Genomic DNA, 20,621 nt, shown 5'->3' with positions numbered 1-20,621 from the left:
TTAAAAAATAACACTTTGCTGCAGCTCACTAAACCAATTTGAATTGATTTATTATATTGAAATGAATCTCCCTTTATCCGTTACAATATACATATGTAGGTTTCTTTTTATTATTATTATTATTATTATTATTATTATTATTATTATTATTATTATTATTATTATTGAAATAATCACACGTACAAAGGTGGCGCTGCATTGTTGAAGTAAACGGAAATGACACCATCTGCAAAGTCTGTACCTCAAGTTACCCGGTTTGTGTGGGGCGGAATGACGCGATGTATGTGCGACGTTGAGTGGAGTGATTCATTCCATAGCGAAAGTACAGTATGGTTTGTTTTATTCGCCCTGCAACAGAAGTACAGACCATTTATAAATCTTTTAAATAACGCATTTAAACAAGAAAGAACACATCCGCCACTGTAACAGCAAGGCTATTGCAATATGAAGTTACTCCATAAAGATATAGAGAAAGATAACGCTGGGTAAGTGGTTGAAACCAAGCGACTGTTAAACGAGTAACGTTAAATAACATTAGCTAACTTAGCTGCCTCTAAATTAGCGTTAACTAGTGTTGATGGGTTGACCACAAATAATTATGCACTGATTATTAAATAAATAAAACGTATTGAACAATAATACAACGATATAATGTAAATATACATGCGTTGCGTGTTGATGTTTCATTGAACATCGAAATCTAGCTAGCTACAGTAGTATCTTGGCAAGGAATATTTTGACAGCTTGTTACCTAGCTATGTGGGCAACCATTTAGCTCTGGTTCAAAGTTTATTGGCCATTTGTAATTGGTGCATTACACACAGTATACATGCATTAAAAGAACACATTAGCCAATAAACGGAAAAGTATATACAAACTTTTCACCTATGCCAACGCGTAACACAATATTGCATGACTGTCATATTTATGAAACTGGAATATATCCTGCGATGTCTGCATTGTATTTGTCTATTTTCTCTCACAGTTTCAATAGACCTGTAGCAAACCCATCAGCTTGTTTACTGTGTCCTTTAATGCTTCCCTCTTAGTCAAGTGACCCTAATGCCAGAGGAGGCCGAGGACATGTGGCATACCTACAACCTCCTGCAGGTGGGAGACAGCCTGAGAGCCTCCACCATAAGGTGATACTTGCATCAGTTACTGGTGATTTGTGTGTGTGTCTGTCAGCCAACATTTTGCCTGTACTCCTCTCGTTTGCATTACTTTACTTAGTGCTGTGGGCATATATGTTTATTTCTGTTTCTCTCTTGCTCTTTCTCTCACTCTCACTCTCACTCCTTAGCCATTGCACATTCTCTGGCCACAGGACAGTAATGTTTTTGCTTATTTCAGGAAGGTACAGACAGAGTCATCCACGGGCAGTGTTGGCAGCTCCAGGGTTCGCACCACATTGACATTGTGTGTGGAGACCATTGACTTTGACTCTCAGGCCTGCCAATTGAGGGTGAAGGGAACCAACCTCGAGGAGAACCAGTATGTTAAGGTCAGAAATGGACTGACAGAATGGAGTGTAACTGGCTGTCTCACACACACTGTCTCAGTTGCGGTTTAGTACACACCACAAGAAAGACAGTCATATGACATCTTGCCAGATGGGAAATATGTCAGTATGGTACCAAGCCTTTATATTAAATTATAGCAATTTAAGTAAAATGGTCATACATAAGAAAATGAGTGAGACATACACCATTGACTGTATGGCATAACGCAAATAACAATGTGGCTAGCTGATGAATCCCCAGTCAAAAAGAATGTTAGAAGCATCTTGCTCTCTTTTGTTGACAGAAGATTTATTACTGCACTATAGTGATTGGCTGTGTATTTGAAAGTATTTAAAATGACTGCCCTGACTGGATCCAACACAGTTCCAGCATTATCAATGCGCAAATAGATTTCTGACATCAATGTTACATTAATAGACTTTCAACCTTCATATGTTGTAGCTTTGGTCCAGCTTCACATGCAAGGAAAAGGGCTCACTATATTTTCCTTTTTCACAGATGGGTGCCTATCACACCATTGAGCTGGAGCTCAACCGGAAGTTCACTCTTGCCAAGAAAAACTGGGACAGCATTGTGCTTGACAGGATAGGTAGGTCTGGGTAACCTTCATATGTCAAGTGTTTATGTTAAGGTCGGATGTATTGTGTCCAGTGGGAGTGATGTGGGTGCAGTATAAAATCCTATTTCATTAAGTGAATTTGACAAATGATGGCTATAGCAGGATATTGCTGCTGCAAGATGGGTACTTTAGAGCTAGTGCATAGAAAATAACTTCTGGTATTCCCTAGTGTACAAGCTATGAAGATTGAGACCGCTGTATGTACCCTTCCCTCAGAGCAGGCTTGTGATCCGGCTCAGAAAGCGGACGTGGCGGCAGTGGTGATGCAGGAGGGCCTGGCCAATGTGGTCCTGGTCACCCCTGCCATGACGCTGCTTAGGGCTAAGGTTGAAGTGACCATTCCCCGCAAGAGGAGGGGAAGCTGCACTCAACATGACAAGGTGATTGCAATGCCTGACGTGCCATTCGGGTTATATCAGTCAAAGTGAGGGGTTGGAATTAGTATTACCATTAGCATATTACTAAGATATTACGAACAGGTGAGACAGGTGGGATTTTGAGTGCTTATGTTTTTGAAATGATTTGTCAGTGTTCATTTGGTCCTTTCAGGCTTTGGAGAGGTTCTATGAGGCAGTGATGCAGGCGATTCTCAGACATATCAACTTTGATGGTAAGGCAGACTAATCTTTTTCTTCTGTTTTTTAGTGGTCTGTTCCTCTTTTCTTCAGTGGGCTTCTGCTGATGAAGGCAAAGGCCGTATAGCACTCTTGGACTTCAGGGTTTAGCTGCTGAGGTGGAATGCTAGGATGCTAGTGCTAGGAAAAGGGGGTAGTGGATAAGATGAGACTTTAAGACAGTCACTCCAGTTGTGTATCCACAGAGCTCTCATAGACAGTTTGCCCTTGCAGCAGTTTTCAGCCAACACCAGCTGACTGGGATGACAGAACTCAGCTCAGAGGCCAGGTTAGGATGGTGGGCCCATTTATTGTTGCTTTCTGGCAGGGTCAGGTGATAGTTTTCTCTCTGATACGTCTACTCTAGTCATTGATCAACTGTTGTTTCTTTTCCCAAATCTCAGTTGTGAAATGTATGCTGGTGGCAAGTCCAGGTTTTGTGAAGGACCAGTTTATCAGTTACTTGTTCCGGGAAGCAGTGCGGCAGGACTCCAAGGTCCTGCTGGAGAACAGGCCCAAGTTCATGCTGGTTCACTCCTCCTCAGGACACAAGTATTCTCTAAAAGGTAACAGAAAAGAGATGAGTTTAAGGAGCAAGCATCCAAAATTGAATGTATGGATATTGAAGCAGAGTAATGTTAACGGACTGCATATGTGTGTCTTCAGAAATTTTGTCTGACCCAACTGTCACAAGCAGACTGTCCGATACCAAGGTAAGGGTTTCTTATAGGAAGCGCTTGGAAGCATTTTTGCTGCTAAAGGTGGTGCGACCAGTTATTCAAGGGGGCAATTGCTTTTTCCACAGGGGTGATTTGGGTGTGATTTGGGTGTGATTTGATACCTTTTTTCATCAAATACATTTGTTTTATGTTTGCGCAGGTTCCCATTGTCTAATATTAATTTGTCTAAAGATCTGAAACAATTCAGTGTGACAAATATGAAATAATAGAAGAAATCAGGAAGGGGGAAAATACAGTGCAGTCCATATGTATTGGGACAGTTGGTACAATTTCAGTTTTTTGCCTGTATAATCTAGCACATTGGATTTGAAACAATAAATGTGAGGTTAAATTGCAGACTGTCCCCTTTAATTTCAGGGAATGTACATGCTGTCTGGGAACTAATTCCTAATTCACCATTCAAAAAGACCATTGTGTGTGTGTGTGTGTTTCTTCGTAACTAAATAAATCTCTTGATTTTCACCTGGTTGCAAATGAATTTTGATAAAGGTTGATCCGACAGGTTGCTCTGCATATAACTGAATTTGGTGATTTAATTGATAAATCTAATAATGACCAAATTAAATCAAATTAACATATTTTACCTGTTGGTTAAATTAGGTGTTTTAACTGTTGACACATTTGTGTTCACTATTCAGAGGGTGTTGACTATTAAAATAGCTGGATTCATAAGTTGCCACTTTTAACACATTCTAATTAATCCTCGCTTCCCCGACAATGCGTATTTGGGGTTACACGTAGCAATCGCATCCCTTTTTATACATAGTCCCTCCAATTTTAGGGGACCAAAAGTAATTGAATGGTTGTCTTCTCAGCTGCTTCTGAATAGTCAGGTATATTTAATCACTTCCATGGTGCAGGTATTCAGCATCTAGTCTTGAATCCAGGCTTTTGATTGCCTTTGGAGTGTTATTGGCATTTGTCAATATGAGGCCCAGAGTTGTGCCAACGACAGAAAGAAAGAAAGCCATTATGAGGCTGAGAAAAAAAAAAACAAAAAAAAAAAGCTAAACAATTGGGTTACCAAAATAAACTGTTTGGAACATCATTAAGATGAGTTTAGGTAGTAATAAAGTGTGTACTAATGCAATTATCTTGGTGATAATGCAAAAATGAAGTTTAACATTATCATTATCATTTAGTTTGAAATACTGAGAGCCTGCAAACGGGAAACAGGATGGCCAGGTTACAGTTTGCTAAGTAGTGCCTAAGTCAGCAGACTCTTTTAGTCAGAGTACTTCTTAGCACCATTAGCATAATGATCACTGACAAATCCATGCCTGCTGACAGTCTGCACTTTAACCTCACTCATTGCTTAATTTCAAATCCAATGTGCTGGAGAACAGAGCCAAAACTACAAGAATTGTGTGATTGTCCAAGTACTTACGGACTGCAGTGTCGGTTGGTTGCAGAAGTACTGAATGTCTGAGTTGAGCAGGTCTTTGGCATCCTGACCACTAGGGGGCTTGAGCAAAGGGACAGCCCTTGGCACTGCGAGGAAGGCTGGCTGGCCAGTCACTATTCAGGACTGGGATTCATTTTATATTCTGGGTTATATCTTTGTTTCATAGGCTGCCGGAGAGGTCAAAGCTCTGGAGGATTTCTACAAGATGCTACAACATGAGCCAGACAGAGCATTTTATGGGTAAGTAACACATGCAGGCTAAAACATTACATTACATTACATTATTGGCATTTGGCAGACGCTCTTATCCAGAGCGACGTACAACAAAGTGCATACCCATAACCAGGGATAAGTTCGCTGAAAGTCCCTAGAGGTAAGTACAATTTCAACTGCACGATATACATTTTGGCAAATTACATCAATGAGGACTTCATTCCAGGACTTTCTAAACCATTAAATACATTTGTGTATTTAACTACAGACTGGCACATGTGGAGAAGGCCAATGAGGTGATGGCTGTTGACATCTTATTGATTAGTGATGAGCTTTTCAGGTGAGTGTGCTCCGCTCCTTTGTCCGGTCCTTTGTCTTAAAATCAGAGGTAAACCCACGCATCCTCCAATGACATCACGTTGCCTTTGATCGCTCTCGCCTCCCTCAATCAGTCGCTTGTTGGTGTGTTTGTGTTCTTAAATGTAGCCTATATCAATAGCAGTGGTGTAGCTCCGGATGTTGAAAGAACCTTCACTAACCTAAACAGATGACTCATCCTCCTGAGTTTTCTTCTCATCATGTTGCAGAATGTAGATAATTATATGATTTTAGGGGCAAGTTTTTTTGAGGGCAAGTTTATGATGCAAAGAGCATTAATGCAAACTTATTGAGCGAATCAATTGCTTGATTGTTAAATAAATGGGAACAGGCTAATCACTTTGAAAGTTAAGGTTGATTATAGAGCTACGGTATTTTGAAATCCCGACACAGCAATAATTAATCCTCCTTCACAGAACTATGGAATGGGGAACATTTGAAACGGGGACAATTTTAGCATCACATCTTTAAACCACAGGAGTACTGAATTCTCCTGACAACTTTTTCTGTTATATATATTCAGGAGGAACAAATATTTTCATATATACTGCATATCTTGCAGCATATAGGTGGTTTGAGGCTAATTTGATACCTTAGACCAGGGGTCTCCAATCTTATCCTAAAAGGGCCGGCGTGGGTGCAGGTTTTTGTTTTAACCCAGCAGTAACACGCCTGATTATACTAATGAACTAATCGTGGTCTTTAATCAAGACCTAGATGAGTAGAATCAGCTGTCTTAGTCCTGTGCTAAAACAACAACCTGCACACACACCGGCCCTTTCTGGATAAGATTGGAGACCCCTGCCTTAGACCCTTGATGACAATTTAGCCAAAAAATATGTTCCATACTGTATCAGTATAATTTACAGCTGAATCTAGCCTCCCCCTCTAATTCCCATAGTGATCCATTCAAATGCAAAGAATTTTAGTATTGCTTGTAGGACAACCTGAAAATTAGATATCCAGCCTCTGATGATAGGTCACAGACATCAGGAAGTCAATGCAAAAGATATGCAACAAAATACTGAATATGACTACTTTCATAGTGAGGGAATGAAAAAAGTAATGGGATATGTGCCCCTTGTCACTTGGCCTGCTTGCCTTGCATCACCAGCTATCCCAAAAGGCCTTGCGGACACAAAACATTACCTCTCATTGGAAATGAATGGGGGTGATGTCATCGTGGCTACTTGTCAGAGGATATGTGACTTTACCCTTGAGGTGCAGATGTGGAAGTCAATGGAAATGTGCTGCAGTTATTTATTTTTGTCTCTCTCAGGCACCAAGATGTAGCAACTCGAAGTCGTTATGTGCGGTTGGTTGACAGTGTGAAAGACAATGGGGGGGCCGTCAGGTAAATAAAGATTTAAGGATGGATGAAAGGAGAACTCAAGCAGTTTTTAATGCAATGATTTTAAAAAACCTTATGATGGTTGAGGTTATACTGACAGCCAGTTTCTTTTTTTTCTTTTCAGAATATTTTCAAGCCTTCATGTATCTGGAGAACGTAAGCATATATATTTATACACACACACTGTAAACTGATTGCAGAAAGGTCATTGGGTGTTTTCAGATGTTTGTAACTTTTAAAGTGACTGTATAGAACGTTGGTTCTCAAACTCGCTCCCAGGGGACCACTTTGTGTGCCGATTGACTGTGGATTTTTCCTCATTTCGTGCTCTTCATGGCATTCATTTAATGGTGCTGTTTGGTGCTAAATCATGTGATTTTATCATTATCATAACTAATCTTCCTTGCATTCATTAGATAGGTAACTAATAAATGATCTGTTTCCGAATTAAGGAGTTAGATCGGTAGCTAGCTAGATTTAATATTGTAGAACATCCTTTGGGTGAGATTATACAAGTACATATACATGCAATATAAACCATTTTAGTTTTATTACAATGTTTTCCTGGGAAAAAAGTAAGCACGAGTGTCATTGGTAGGCCATTTTATTTGGCTTCAGAAAAACAGCCCCAAGTTTATTTCTTATGCTTTGCTAAATATTATAAAAGCACCAAACCAGGGACACAACACACAAGGTTTACACCAAACCATTGCCCTTCAATGCAAAATATATTCAATATATAATGGGTAGTACAAATATAATAGCAATTTATTTTATATACTATTTATAATTACATACTTTGTTTATTGGTTACTGTCTATAGTTAACGTGCACTGGTGTTTTAATGCAAAAATTTTAATGTCGCTGTTTCACTTTTTTGAGACAGTGTCATGCAATTTTAGCTAACTACTTCATATAGTTAACTTTTATCTATTAAAAGCTTAGCTTCTTTGCTGCTACCAATGTAAGGTGTCAAGCAAAAACATAATGTGGCTTTAAAAGATAATCAAGCAAATGGTAAACATGTTGTCCCCCACCCCCATGTTGCCACCTCTGATAGGTTTTACCATTTGGTTGATTACCTTTTAAAGCCAGAAGTCAGAAATCCTATACATTCACATTGTGTTATATTGTAAGTGATTACATAAAGGTAAAAAAAACTAAAACATTTGAACCTCCTTCTATGCTAATGAAAAAGTCTGCCACTGCATTTTGCAGTTTGCACCTGGAATATTTTGCCCATATCTTGACGATGTATTAGGCTTGGAGGAGAGTGCTATTTTGCCTGTTTCCTGTGTCACATTACAGTGTCCCTTTGTACATTTGGATAACTGAATTTTGCTCTTTATAGTGTGAAAATCCCAATTCAATACTACATGAAATGGCAATTTACATTTTAATTTCAAGTTTCACACAAAATGTGAGTGGGAAATTTTTTATTAAAATATATAATTACATTGCTGCGATATGCTTCCATAACTGGGCGCCCCTCCTGAACTAATTTTCTGACTATTCAGAGTGGGCCTGTACTTAAATCCCATTTTATATAAGTTTCATAATTGGGCTGTTTATTTTGAACCAAATGTTGATTATCAGTCTTGTAGAAAGCTCTCTTTAAGTTTTCACTTAAATGTATTTACTTCCCAGCTGCATATGTATAATAGCTCTCTCTCTCTCTCTCTCTATCTGTCTATCTCTGTCTGTCTCTGTCTGTTTTTCTGTTTGTCTGTCTGTCAGAGCTGAACCAGCTCAGTGGCCTGGCAGCTATCCTGCGCTTCCCCATTGCTGACCTCTCTGAGCCTGAGGAGGACAGCAGCTCGGATGAGGAATAATTGCATCATACACATATCAGACTTAACTGCATTCCTCTCAGAGGACAATAACATACAGGCAGAAAAATGTGTCAACTGTTCACACATGCATAAAGGAAGGTATATACTGGTAACACATAAAGGCGCTGACTAATTATGTATTTGGAAAGATACTGTAGACGACCCTTACACTAAGATGGATGCAGCATTGGGCATGGGTGGGATCAGGGACATACAGTAACTCACAGTGTGTAGTGTTGGAGTAGAGGGGCATTTGAACTGATTGGCTGAAGAAGTCCCACTGCATAGCTGGTTTACTTCACAGCTCCTGTGTAGAACTTACTAAAACTGAGTGCCTTCAGTAACTATTGATGAGCACAGTGGTTGCAAGAATTTGTTGCACCTTGCACCTTTGTCCTGTAAATGTCAACATGAATCAAACCTGTTATGCAGTAAGGCTGGCTGACTTCTGTTCCTTAGTGCCAAGTTTATACCAAACATGCACAAATAATTCATAATGGCAATGGTTTAATAAGGATAAACTTTGTCAAATGAGATATTTAATGAAAATAAATATGTATTATTGCATGTCTGTGTAAATCTTTATTTGTTGTTGATGTAACAATTCATATTTCTGATACAGCTTTTGAATGTTACTTGTTTTTCAGAGAGACGCTATAAGCAGTATAAGGCAGTGAACTGGGGTCAGTTAAACTGCAGATCATGTACATTCCTACATACAATGCAGCTATTTTCTTGCCCATTGCCAAGTGGCTGAGCTAGGACCTGGGAAGGTTGGTGATTCAAGCCCTAGTGTAACCACCATAAGATCAGTGCAGCTCCTGGGCCCTTGACAAGGTCCTTAACCCCAAATTGCTCCAGAATGATTGGCCCCTGCTTAGTCAAATCAACTGTAATTCACTTTGTGTCAGCTAAATAATTAATGCAGTTTAACTAAATGTGAATGTATTAGTGTTTATCACATTAAATCATCAATTAAGTATTCCATATAATAATCTAATATTTACCTTAAAGGCACACTATGCAGGATCTAAAATGTGTTTCGGACATGCTTTTCGGTGTGAGGAGGGATACTGTTACAACCAAAGGCAACTTCTCCACCTGCCAATAAACCATGCTGAAACCTTAGCAAGCTGTCCTATTAACTAGCTTATCAATAGAGAGCAATTTAGCAAGTTACATAGAACTTCAATAAAAGCATAAACAGGTAACATAAAAAGAATTATCTGCACAAAATATGCAGATAAAATAACAAATAACTTGTGTGAGGCAGGGGATTAAATATGAATACACTGTATATAGACTGCATCACACCAACCTTGCTCATCAAAGTGCCAATTGAAAAGGGAAGAATAATGGGTATACAGTTTGCTTCTTTGGAAGCTACTCCCTCCCTTTCCAAGTGACTTTGCATTAACCAACAAAATCCCAAAATGCCTCAACACGGGAAGAATATTAAATCAAACCCACAAATAAGACCAGATAAGCAATTACAGGAAATATAGAGCCATACGGTGATGGAGACTAGTGAAATCTTCATAACTATTAATCCTGCTACACTCACCCCCACTGATTTCATTAGATTTCTCAAACATACTAGTATGCATTAACAGGATTACAGGATTAAAGAAATTGGCAGACAGGCAGTCTCGATGCAGACTCAACACAAGAGAAATGTAACAATCTAACATCGAAATAGTTACAAAAAAAACCCAAATAGAACATTTCTGTGAAGATACACAGTAACCAAAGTACAATCCATATCTCAAGACTTAGAAAGTCGACCAGCTAGGAAGCTATCCAATAACGGGATAAAAAGGGTGAGGGGTAGCTAATCCCTATCCCTAGTTAAATGAATGTGCCATATACGCATTATTCAAAAAGACTACACCCTAAATTACAACATGGCGTTGTAGACCAGGCAACATGTTTTCCCTGAAACATTAGTCCACATAGGGAACTCACATGAGAGAAGGAAAAGAAACTTGGCAGAGCTCACAGAGGCTTCAGTTTGGTGCAACCTCCTTATGTCCAGCTCATCTATCCTCCTAGGGGATTCACACAGCTTGTGACATTTTGGTGCCGGAACCCGGGATAGAGGAGTCTTCGAAGATGGAAACTTCTCCGTTAGTGCAGATGGTGTTGCAACATCAAGCTCTCTGCAGTCTGCAGAACAATCAACATCAGGCGGCATCACAAGCTGCAGATCGAACTCTCCTGGCCAACATCGAGCTACAGAAGATGGGGCCAGAGGACAACCCAGAGGCATTGTCCTCGGGCCATGGCTCCTACCGCTGCTGTCAGGGGAGGCACGACGGGCTGCCTGGAATATACTGGCCGGGGCCCTGGCCGACTACGCCACAGGAAGAGACTACGAGAACGTGGCAGAGTTTGTGGCAGTCGATCGGCCCTATGCCTACACTCAGCAGCTCCTGGATTCCTGCCGGCACTGGCTGCTACCCAAGGGCTGCAACCCAAGGGCTGCAACCCAAGGGCTGCACTCCCGATGACATCGTGGAGCAGGTGGCACTAGAGCAGTTTGTCTTGGGGCTCCGAAAAGGGACGTGCAACTGACTCCGGTGCCATCAAACAACCTCCCTGAGTGTGGTTATCCAACTAGTGGAGAATTACCTGTCTGTTGGAGAGGACACAGGGAAGAAGAATCATGCAGCTCCCCCCAGACCCCTCCCCTTCCCTTTCCTCCTGCTCCCCAGTTCCCCATCATTACCCCATTCCAGCCCCAGTTCCCCGTGTTTTCAATTGTGGGATAAAAGCATAGCATGGTGCCAATTTTTACATAATTAAGGACTAGTTACATAGGGTAAATACAGGCAAAAGCAGAACACAGCTTTTTTTGATGCTGGATTTAACCAAGGGTTACTGGCAGATTCCATTGCCTCGAGAGTCCAAGGAAAAATCGTCTTTTTCCACTCGGATTACACCAATTCGTCACTCTCCTGTTCAGATTACATCAAGCTCCGGCAACCTTCTGGCATCTGATGGACAGGCTCTCAAGACGGCATGCTGCATACGCCACCATCTTTGTGTATGACATTATCATCCACAGTAATGACTGGCAACAAAATATGCAGCATTTGCAAGTCGTCCTGAAGACGCTGCGACGGGCATGGCTCACTGCAAACCCAGGGAAGTGCGCAATTGGATGGATGCAAGTACATTAGCTGGGGTTCCTCTTTGGATGGGGACAAGTAAGTCACTCTGGTGGATAAAGCCGTGGCCATTTTGTCGTGTCCCCAATCCAAGTCCAAAAAACAGATCATTCCTGGGGATAGCAAATTACTATCGCCAGTTTATCCAAGATTTCTCTTATCTCACTAGAATCTTGATGGACCTCATTTCAAATGGAGCCTCAGATCCGGTCTGGTGGACGGAGCAGTGCCAGGTGACGATTAAAGTATGCTCATGGGGCAGTCCTGTCTTGATTAGCCCTGACTTCGCTAAACCTTTTCGTCTTCAGACCAATTCCTCGGATAGAGGACTGGGGGTGGTGTTGTCCTCTACATCAGCCACAAGCTCAGCCCCAGGGAGAGTTGGTACAGTACCATCGAGAAAGAATGTCTTGCGATGAAATGGACGGAACTGACTCTCCGTTACTGCCTCACCCCTGGCTCCACTGAAGGACACCAACACCAGGACTAGCCGGTGGTATCTGGTCCTCCAGCCATTCCGCTTCTGGTTAATCCGTTGGCCGGGGTCTGCAAACACTTGTGCCAATTTCCTCTCCTGGGAAGGGGGGGGAGTTGGTCAAGCCGAATGCAACCCGGCTGCCTTCTGATGGTGGAGGTGTGTGGCAAAGGCACAATTTGCAGGAAGGAGGCAGGGCGATCTGAGGACCATGCCTACTTTGTTTTGAATTAGTCCAGGCTGTTAAATGTCTGGTATTTTCCGCAGTAGGCGTCTGAGACTGGGAGCACACAGTAGTGGAGAAAATGTGACACCTGATGGGCAAAAAGCTGAAAAGCAAGCCGAGATGCCAGTGCAGCTGGAAAGATATGCAAGTCGGTTTGTTGTTTTAGCCCAGATCCCGCAAGGGTTACGAGTTATTTTCCCATTCTTGTTGTGTGCTCATCTTCTGAAAGAATAAATTGCGTTTCAAAATTGTTTCAAATCAAATGTGCTGGAGCCAAAATGTATTTAAATTCCTTAAATATTTTATAAAATGGTATCAGGCTTGCTGTCCTAAAAATAAAAAATGTACATAAAAGTTCTCATTGGTTATATGAGTAATTTGTTCATCATGCAGACCTTACTGTGTAGCTTACTGCCATTTACATCTGTAATCATTTGCTTATTAACTCTTCAACAACATTATATGGAAATGCATTTGTAATATGTTTTTAATATACAGTACTGTGCAAAAGTCTTAGGCACCTGTATAACAATCAATATTTTTTGTGAACACCCTTCGGCGTTAAAACTGCATCACTTCTCTGAGCCAACGCTGTCCTGCAGTTCTATAAGACAATCACCAGGGAGGTTGTTCTAAGCATGTTGGAAAACTTGCCACAGTTCTTCTGCAGACTTTGGTTGGCTCCATTCTTCTGATCTCAGACAGCCTTGATCAAGTTTTTATGTAAAAAGTAGTCAATTGCTTACAGTAATATGTTACTTTTTTCAATTAAATACAAAAATGTCTCTGTAGAATTAAATCTTTTGGAAAATGAATATTTGGAAATCTCAAATGTTCTTTCATACTAACACACAAAAAAACAACAACATATGTATAATATATATAATAAAGTCTAGGGTGCCTAAGACTTCTGCACAGTACTGTATGTTTGATGGATTGAAGTTCAAATATTGAAAAAATAATGTCATAAGAATATTCAATCGTCCTTTGTTATTGTATCTACTGCATATGTATGTCCATGGGAAAATATTAAAACAGGATTATGAGACAAAATTACTGAGTTAGCTGGATAATTGTGCTGAGTAAAACCCAGAACAGTTATTTTCACTTAAAGTACAATAGGTACAATAGGTAAGATTTTTGTGTTAAAAGACCATTGTAAATCCCTTCCTATCATTGAAAAAGGCTCACTGACATGTTGTCTCACCCTCTGCCTGTGTTTATAGTCCTTAAATTCGTGTTTCAAAATATGCAGTTCACGGGCCAGCACTCTGTACCAAAACATCGTATAGCTGTACAATAATTTGAACTCATTGGTTGAAAATTGGTTCTAATTGCCACAGCCAATGGTGTTTCAGCGTCAGCACGTTCACAGAGAATGGGTGTGATAAACAGTGTTGAGGTTTGAGTGTGTTGCTGTAATTCCTCTCTTGACCATTAGAAGTCAGAAATTACCTATTGTAACTTTAAGTCCATGTTCCAGATTTGGGTGGTTTCCAGATTTTACTTTTACGTAACTCAGTAATCCTGTTTAATAATACATGTCCCAGATTAATTATATACTGCTTATTCATAATGGTAAACATAAACATAATTTTTATTTTGTGCCATTACTTTCCTTTACAGTTCCAGAGCAATAATAGAATAGTCAGGAAATGTACACACATACATTACATTGCATTAATGGTATTTGGCAGACGCTCTTATCCAGATACAGCACATACAACCTTTGGAGGCAATAAAGCACTATATGCTGCTGTGGAGTTACTTGAAGTGTGTTTTCTTGTTTAAGCCCTCAAACCCTGAATGTTCCCATGCCATGTTAAAGCCAGTTCGTCTAACAAAAATATTGGAAATATTCTTAATATTAATATGAATAATTCAGTACCACTAAAAGCAAGCATATTACAATTATTTATCTGAAATGTAATTTAATTTGTAATTTTTAGACAAAGTAGCACCATTACCGGACAATACAGTCCTTTACCATGATACAACTATTTTGATGTTCTAGTGCTAGAAGAAATATTAAATTTACATGATTTAAAATATACTGTATGAGTGTAGAAATAAATATTATATTTTAACAATTATAGAGCTGAACTTTTATGGAAGTATTTCAAATCTGAATCCGAAGTGGAACAGTTATATACCTTCACAAGATGCTTATCAATCAGAATGACTTTATTCTCATATAAAGTAATCACTGAAAACCAAATATAATATAGTGCAATGAATATCTAGCTATGAATATAGCAATATAATGTAGAATGCATTATAATGTTCTAATTATTCTGTTAGGATGCATTGTATTGTAGATCAATTAAGTTATACACATACAATTATTCACTCCAGCTGTAATCAATAAAATATATGTATAATCCAAGTAAATGCACTCAGTTACATGTAAATGACAGGAATGTAATTCAGAATACGAAAGGTTGTAATCATTTCAATTAATCCTCGCTGCAAGAACGGCACCTGTGAAATATACAGTGTGCAACGTAAAGATTCAACCCCTGTTCATTTGTAAAGTGCATCTAAACACAAGTAGGTGTAAATATGAAAGTGCTAAGGTTATAACCAGAGATTCAGTTAAACTGTGCGCATACCAATATCTCCACCAAATACTCTCAATTTCATGGATTCCTGTGTGTCCACATCCATTTTCCAACCTCTAAATGCACTTATTTCTGGAGGTGTCACTCTGGCAGACAGTGGTAGTTGTTGAGCCACAGTAAGTCTTCCACCATGCCCCAGTGTAGGAACACGATTGAGAGGACCACCAGCACGTGCATTATCTGGTGGCTGTTGCACCAGTAGTCAAAGAGCCCTGGCCGGAAGCGCTCCGGGATGCGGCTGATGTTGACGATGCCGCCCAGCATGGCCAGGAAGTCCATGACGAGGAAGTGGCGCAGCGACGAGGGGCTGCCCGTGCCCACGCCGCTCCAGCGCAGCGTGAAGAGGAAGAAGCGAAAGAGCGCCTGCCAGGCGAAGGATCGCAGACGACGTAGGTTGCTCCGGGCCGTGACAGCACAGTAGACACCATGGATGGAGAGCAAGACGTAGGCCAGAAGGGCTGTGTTTCGGATGAAGGGGTGACACAGAAGTGTGATGTATACGATGGGCAGCGCTCCTGTGTGCAGAGGAAGACAGATTTGGTTATGAGCTGCACAGGAAAAATCTGGTTTTCTGTTCAGAAAGAAAAAGAGAGTATGACGTATAAAAAGCACTATGGGCCAGTTTCAATGACACAAATTAAGTCTAATCCTAGACTAAATTCAATTTTGAATTGAAATTCTCCATACAAAACTGGCCCTATATTTTCTACACTGTGCTATAATCTAATCTTTGACACAGCAAAAAGAGCTAGCCCCCCCCGCACACACACACAAACTCCCCAAACCACTTCCTACCCAAGGTGTTGACCATGCAGACGCCGAGCATATCGAGGGACAGCAGTGTATGGTAGACTGGTGCCCCGCCCTCATGGTTCATGAAGAGGTGATACAGCACAGAGCCAACCTCTGGGGATAGACAGGCTAGAAAATGCACCACACCCAGCCATGTGACATTGATCTGAGACCAGGGGATGCTTAGGGGGAGCAGCACCAGGAAACAGAGCAATGGAATTCCTGAGAGACAGGAGAAGAATATGTGCTAACACACACAAACAGTACCAAATGAGCTATGATGATACATACAGTCCCCATAAAGTATTGGGACGGTGAATCCCTTTGTTTATGCAATACACTGAATACATTTGGGGTTGAGATAAAAAGATGAACACGAGACAAGAGTTCAAAATGTCAGCTTTTATTTCCTGGTCTTTACAGGAATGTGTTGGAACAGAGCGTCTTTAAGTAAATGGAAGGAAATAACAATTAAAATTTGGTAGCATAGCCCTTGCTTGCAATAACTGCATCAAGTCCGCGACCTATTTAAATCACCAAACTGTTGCATCCTTCTATTGTGACTTCTGAATTCATCCTGCTGCTATCATCATGAGTTTCATCATCAATAAAGATTAGTGAGCCCAAGCCATGGCACTTACTCCACCGTGCTTCACAGATGAGCTTGTATGTTTCGGATCATGAGCAGATCCCTTCTTTCTCCACACATTGGCCTTTCCGTCACTTTGGTAGAGGATATTCTTGGTCTCATCAGTCCCTAAAAATTGTTCCAGAACTTTTGTGGCTCATCTCTGTACTTCTTTCAAATTCTAATCTCGCCATCCGATTCTTTCTCCTGATGAGTGGATTGCATCTTGTATAGCCTCTATATTGCTGCTCTCTAAATCTTCTTCGAACAGTTGATTGAGATACCTTCACCCATTCCCTGTGGAGGTTGTGTGTGATATTGCTGACTGATGTTTTGGTGTTTCTCTTCACAGCTCTCACAATGTTTCTGTCATCAACTGCTGTTGTTTCCTCGGTCGACCGGTTCGATATCTATTGTTCTGTATGCCAGCGGTTTCTTTCTTTGGCAAAAGCAAAGTGGTTGTACAATTTGCTTTTCTCCCAAAGACAACTCTCTGGTCTTCATGGAGGTTTATTTTTTCTAGCACAAATGCAGTCTTCACAGGCAAAACCCAAGGCTAAAACCAAGAGTAGACATTCAGAACATTCAGACATTCATTGTTTAACAATTCAATCAAACTGGACACCTCTGGGCAACAAGAAACACCTGTGTCTCTCATGTTCAAATACTTTTGCTTGTCTAAAAATGATATGTTCTTAATTGTTTAACAGATCTCGATAAAGATAACTGCAAATAAAAGCTGGATTTCGAATCTGTCATCTCATGTACATCTTTTGACCTCATTTGTCTTCAGTGTATAGCAAAAACAAAGGAATTTACCTTGCTGTTCCAATACTTTTGGAGGGGACTGTATACAAATACTTATTATTTTGGCATTGCAACTACAACTACTGACAGAGACATTTGTGACATTAGTCCCTCATTAATGCTTATCAGACTAAATCCTACTGACAATGAGTGACCTTTATTGGAAAAACACAAATTAAATGAGTACCACTTGTATCAATTGTTGTTGTTATGTTCCCTCTTCCTGTCTTTTCCATATTCAATTCTGTCATTTGTTTGGAGTTTTGCAGCATCAACATCTATTTCGATTAGATTCTTCACTCTCCTCATTTGGCAAAACAGCACTGACCATACAGCCATAGCCTCTGGTGTGTGGATATATGTCAGTTAATCTACAATTAATCATACAATCAGCTCCTAAAGTTTGTCATTATTCCAAATATCAATTAAATCTGTCATAGCATACCATACCAACATCTGAAATTCTGCAGGAGGGATGTGGCACCACTTTTTCACAATAAGTGTAATTAATTCTTATCTTGTTAATGGAGGTGGAAAGTGCCTTCTCAGATTCCAGAATCCCCCATAAATGCTGAGTTAAGATCCGGTGACTGAGATGGCGAGACATATGGTAACATTGTCATGAAGCCAATGGGTGACCACACTTGCTCTTTAGATAGGGGGATTGTTATCATTGTCATGGGTTAAGGTTATGTTCTACCAAAAACGCATCTTTGGTCTTCCAGGTACACACTTGAATTATCATGAGGTATTTAAATGAGACTTTGAAAGATAAATTCCAACAAAATATGTAAATGAGCTAATTAGCACATTTTATTAATTTTGATGGTGGAAATTACAAATTACAAACATTTTTGTTGCAGTCTATAATCTGAACCAAGTAAGATATCATTATAATTCTTTCAGATTCTCAATAAGACATTTTTTAAAGATTGTTCTGAGCCATTTCATATCACCAGTAATCAAGCGTAATTGTTCTCGAAAATTGTATTAGAAAAGATAGATTGGATTAGATTGGCTCCTATCACTCTCCCTGATATGAAGTAAAGGCTTGAACATTTTCATGATGATAGCACTCAGAAAAATGGTCCTGTAATATCATCCAAAATCAGGTTGTAAAGAAATTGACTGCAAAGATAGAAATGGTAAATAATTATACAAATTTCACCATACACATCATTCAAAAGGTGGTATTATCCTGAAAGTTGAATAGTTGAGGGATGATTTGCAGCAGTAAACAGAAAAGTTTTTTCAGTCTTCCTCCACCACATCTCCTGTACTTTATTTATATAGCTCACTTCACACAGGAAGCAACTCAATGTGCTTTACACGAGCAGTTCAGATACAACAGATTTTAAAAAATAGGAAGCACAGAAATCATACAAAAAAGGAACAGAAAAGTAACACTAAAGTAAACACCACAAAATCAAAATAAAACCAATGCGATTCCCTTAATTGCACTGCCCTGTTTTTTGTTTGCTTGTTTGTTTGTTTGTTTGTTTGTTTGTTTGTTTGTTTTTACAATTGAATGTGAGGCAGAGGCAGGGTGCAGAAGTTGTAGTTCTAATCCTTGGAATAACCAAATGACTATAAAATTGGACTACTAACAAAACCCAATCTATGCAATTGCTTTTTATTCAATAAAAGGAAAGTTAAGGACTTTCAAAATGTTATATTAACAAAATAATCAGTCAGTCAACTGGTGTTTAACAAACAATTCTAACACAGCTACTGTATAACATTAATCAGACAAATTTAAGAACTGTTTTCTAGGCTGCACACTGACCAAGCTGACACAATATAATGTTAGGCTTCCCAGCTGTGAGAAAAAGGGAGATGGAAAGTTTGGTCGGTGTACATAGCTGTGAATGCTTAAGCTTTTTAGCCTATTAAATGCTGATATATTTGGTCTTAATAATCTACTTAAGCTACATTTATTTGTTTAGTTTTTTTTGCTTACCATGCGTGTAAATGTTCCCAAACTCGTTGTGCAGGTAGAATAAGCTTTTGATACAATCCTGCACTGATAATGCCGGCCGGTAACCTGTCAGAACATATTTGTTGAACTGTAGATGCGGAGGTGAATTTGCCAAATCCAAAAGCCTTGGCCCGTTTAGAAGTGTCATTATGGTTCCAATAAACAAACCACCTTCCAAAAAATAATAATTCCTTTAGAATTATTAATGTGGTCTGTGCCTATTTAACAATTCTATTTAAACTATCAGTTAAAGCTATCGCATGTAAAATGCGAGGCCTGTATTATACTGATACACACATAGAAGGCTGCCAGCTGAGGATTCCATATTCTGTAAAAAAAAAATACCAAAAGAAATCTCAGCAGTTCCTGTGCACAGAATCGTTCACTGACTTTCACCTTTCTGGTTACAGAAACCTGTCTCTCTGTCAGCAGCATTCTTATGGAGTGCCCGTACACCAGTGAAGACGGGTTAAATAGCTATTCTTAGCCGGTTAAGTAGCTTGCTGTCTCAATAGCAAAATCCATAGGCTCTCATGAAGTAGGGGAGACCGGGGCACAAACACGGGTATGTTGAAACATGGGTTTGGTTTCATGTATGTAGTATAGTGTTTAACAGGACAAACTTAAAAAAATCTTTAAAAAAAAATTGTTTTAGCACCATGCATGTCGTCCTAATGTTTTCTCACCAAAGTATTTTTCAATTAGCTGGTGATATGTCTACGCCACAAACTCCACATATACGTCATTTAAATCTCTGTCTTGTGGGTTATAATGCAGTATAGTTTTGATACATGTTACTAGTAAACATAAACTGTGAGCCATGCAGGAGTCTAACTAGTACAGCCGGGGCACGTTGGAACGCTGTGTTCCAGCATGCCCTGGCCTACTATAAACACATCAGCCAAAATAACTGTTAATGTAACTTTGTAGAATCTATGTATACTGTGCACTTATTCAGTCCCATTTAGCACTCGCTAAGACATTCATTACATATTAATGTGAGTCATATGTGGTTAGTAAAGACAAAATATAGTAACGTTAAGAAATGTTGCATTCACCAACCTTTGAATGGTAATAAAACAAAGCATTGCCCTGACATTTCAGACGCTGTTTCAATGTGCCCCTGAGCTGTTTAAACTTTCTCCGTAGTCAGCACATGTTAAACAGTTTCACTCCTGCTGCTTTTCACTGAACTGTAATTGCCTGGAATGTCCTAGAACTGTACCGATGTCTATAGTCATAGCAAAGA

General features: G+C 39.7%; 2 protein-coding genes across 2 annotated transcripts; one reads left to right on the top strand and one right to left on the bottom strand.

Moving 5' to 3' along the window:
* The first annotated feature begins 285 nt into the window (after positions 1–285).
* Positions 286–9,242, top strand: pelo (pelota mRNA surveillance and ribosome rescue factor). The gene is made up of 13 exons (XM_061230809.1): positions 286–485; positions 1,050–1,142; positions 1,354–1,504; positions 2,022–2,112; positions 2,359–2,522; positions 2,692–2,752; positions 3,161–3,322; positions 3,423–3,469; positions 5,068–5,141; positions 5,383–5,454; positions 6,772–6,846; positions 6,968–6,999; positions 8,581–9,242. Exons 1-13 carry the CDS (start codon positions 445–447, stop codon positions 8,673–8,675), a joined length of 1,158 nt encoding a protein of 385 aa, XP_061086793.1. The 5' UTR covers positions 286–444; the 3' UTR covers positions 8,676–9,242.
* Positions 9,243–15,248: 6,006 nt separating this feature from the next.
* LOC133121567 (progestin and adipoQ receptor family member 4-like) lies at positions 15,249–19,556 on the bottom strand. Its single transcript, XM_061230835.1, has 3 exons — positions 19,355–19,556; positions 15,963–16,181; positions 15,249–15,682 (listed from the first exon to the last, which is right to left on the bottom strand). The coding sequence occupies exons 1-3, from the start codon at positions 19,518–19,520 to the stop codon at positions 15,249–15,251; spliced, it is 819 nt and encodes a 272-aa protein (XP_061086819.1). The 5' UTR covers positions 19,521–19,556.
* Between the last annotated feature and the right edge of the window lie 1,065 nt (positions 19,557–20,621).

The sequence above is a fragment of the Conger conger genome, chromosome 2 (assembly GCF_963514075.1).
Source record: "Conger conger chromosome 2, fConCon1.1, whole genome shotgun sequence".
NCBI classification, from domain to species: domain Eukaryota; kingdom Metazoa; phylum Chordata; class Actinopteri; order Anguilliformes; family Congridae; genus Conger; species Conger conger.
This window is presented reverse-complemented; position numbering and strand designations above follow the sequence as displayed.

Bases quoted from the DNA above. Each gene is read 5' to 3' on its own strand.
- pelo (XM_061230809.1), top strand. From the start codon at position 445: ATGAAGTTACTCCATAAAGATATAGAGAAAGATAACGCTGG. The intron at 2,753-3,160 runs GTAAGGCAGACT...CCCAAATCTCAG, and splicing joins CAGACATATCAACTTTGATG to TTGTGAAATGTATGCTGGTG. The intron at 6,847-6,967 runs GTAAATAAAGAT...TTTTCTTTTCAG, and splicing joins GACAATGGGGGGGCCGTCAG to AATATTTTCAAGCCTTCATG.
- LOC133121567 (XM_061230835.1), bottom strand. From the start codon at position 19,520: ATGACACTTCTAAACGGGCCAAGGCTTTTGGATTTGGCAAATTCACCT. The intron at 16,182-19,354 runs GTAAGCAAAAAA...CCTGTCTCTCAG, and splicing joins TGGGAACATTTACACGCATG to GAATTCCATTGCTCTGTTTC. The intron at 15,683-15,962 runs GTAGGAAGTGGT...CTCTGCACACAG, and splicing joins CTGCATGGTCAACACCTTGG to GAGCGCTGCCCATCGTATAC.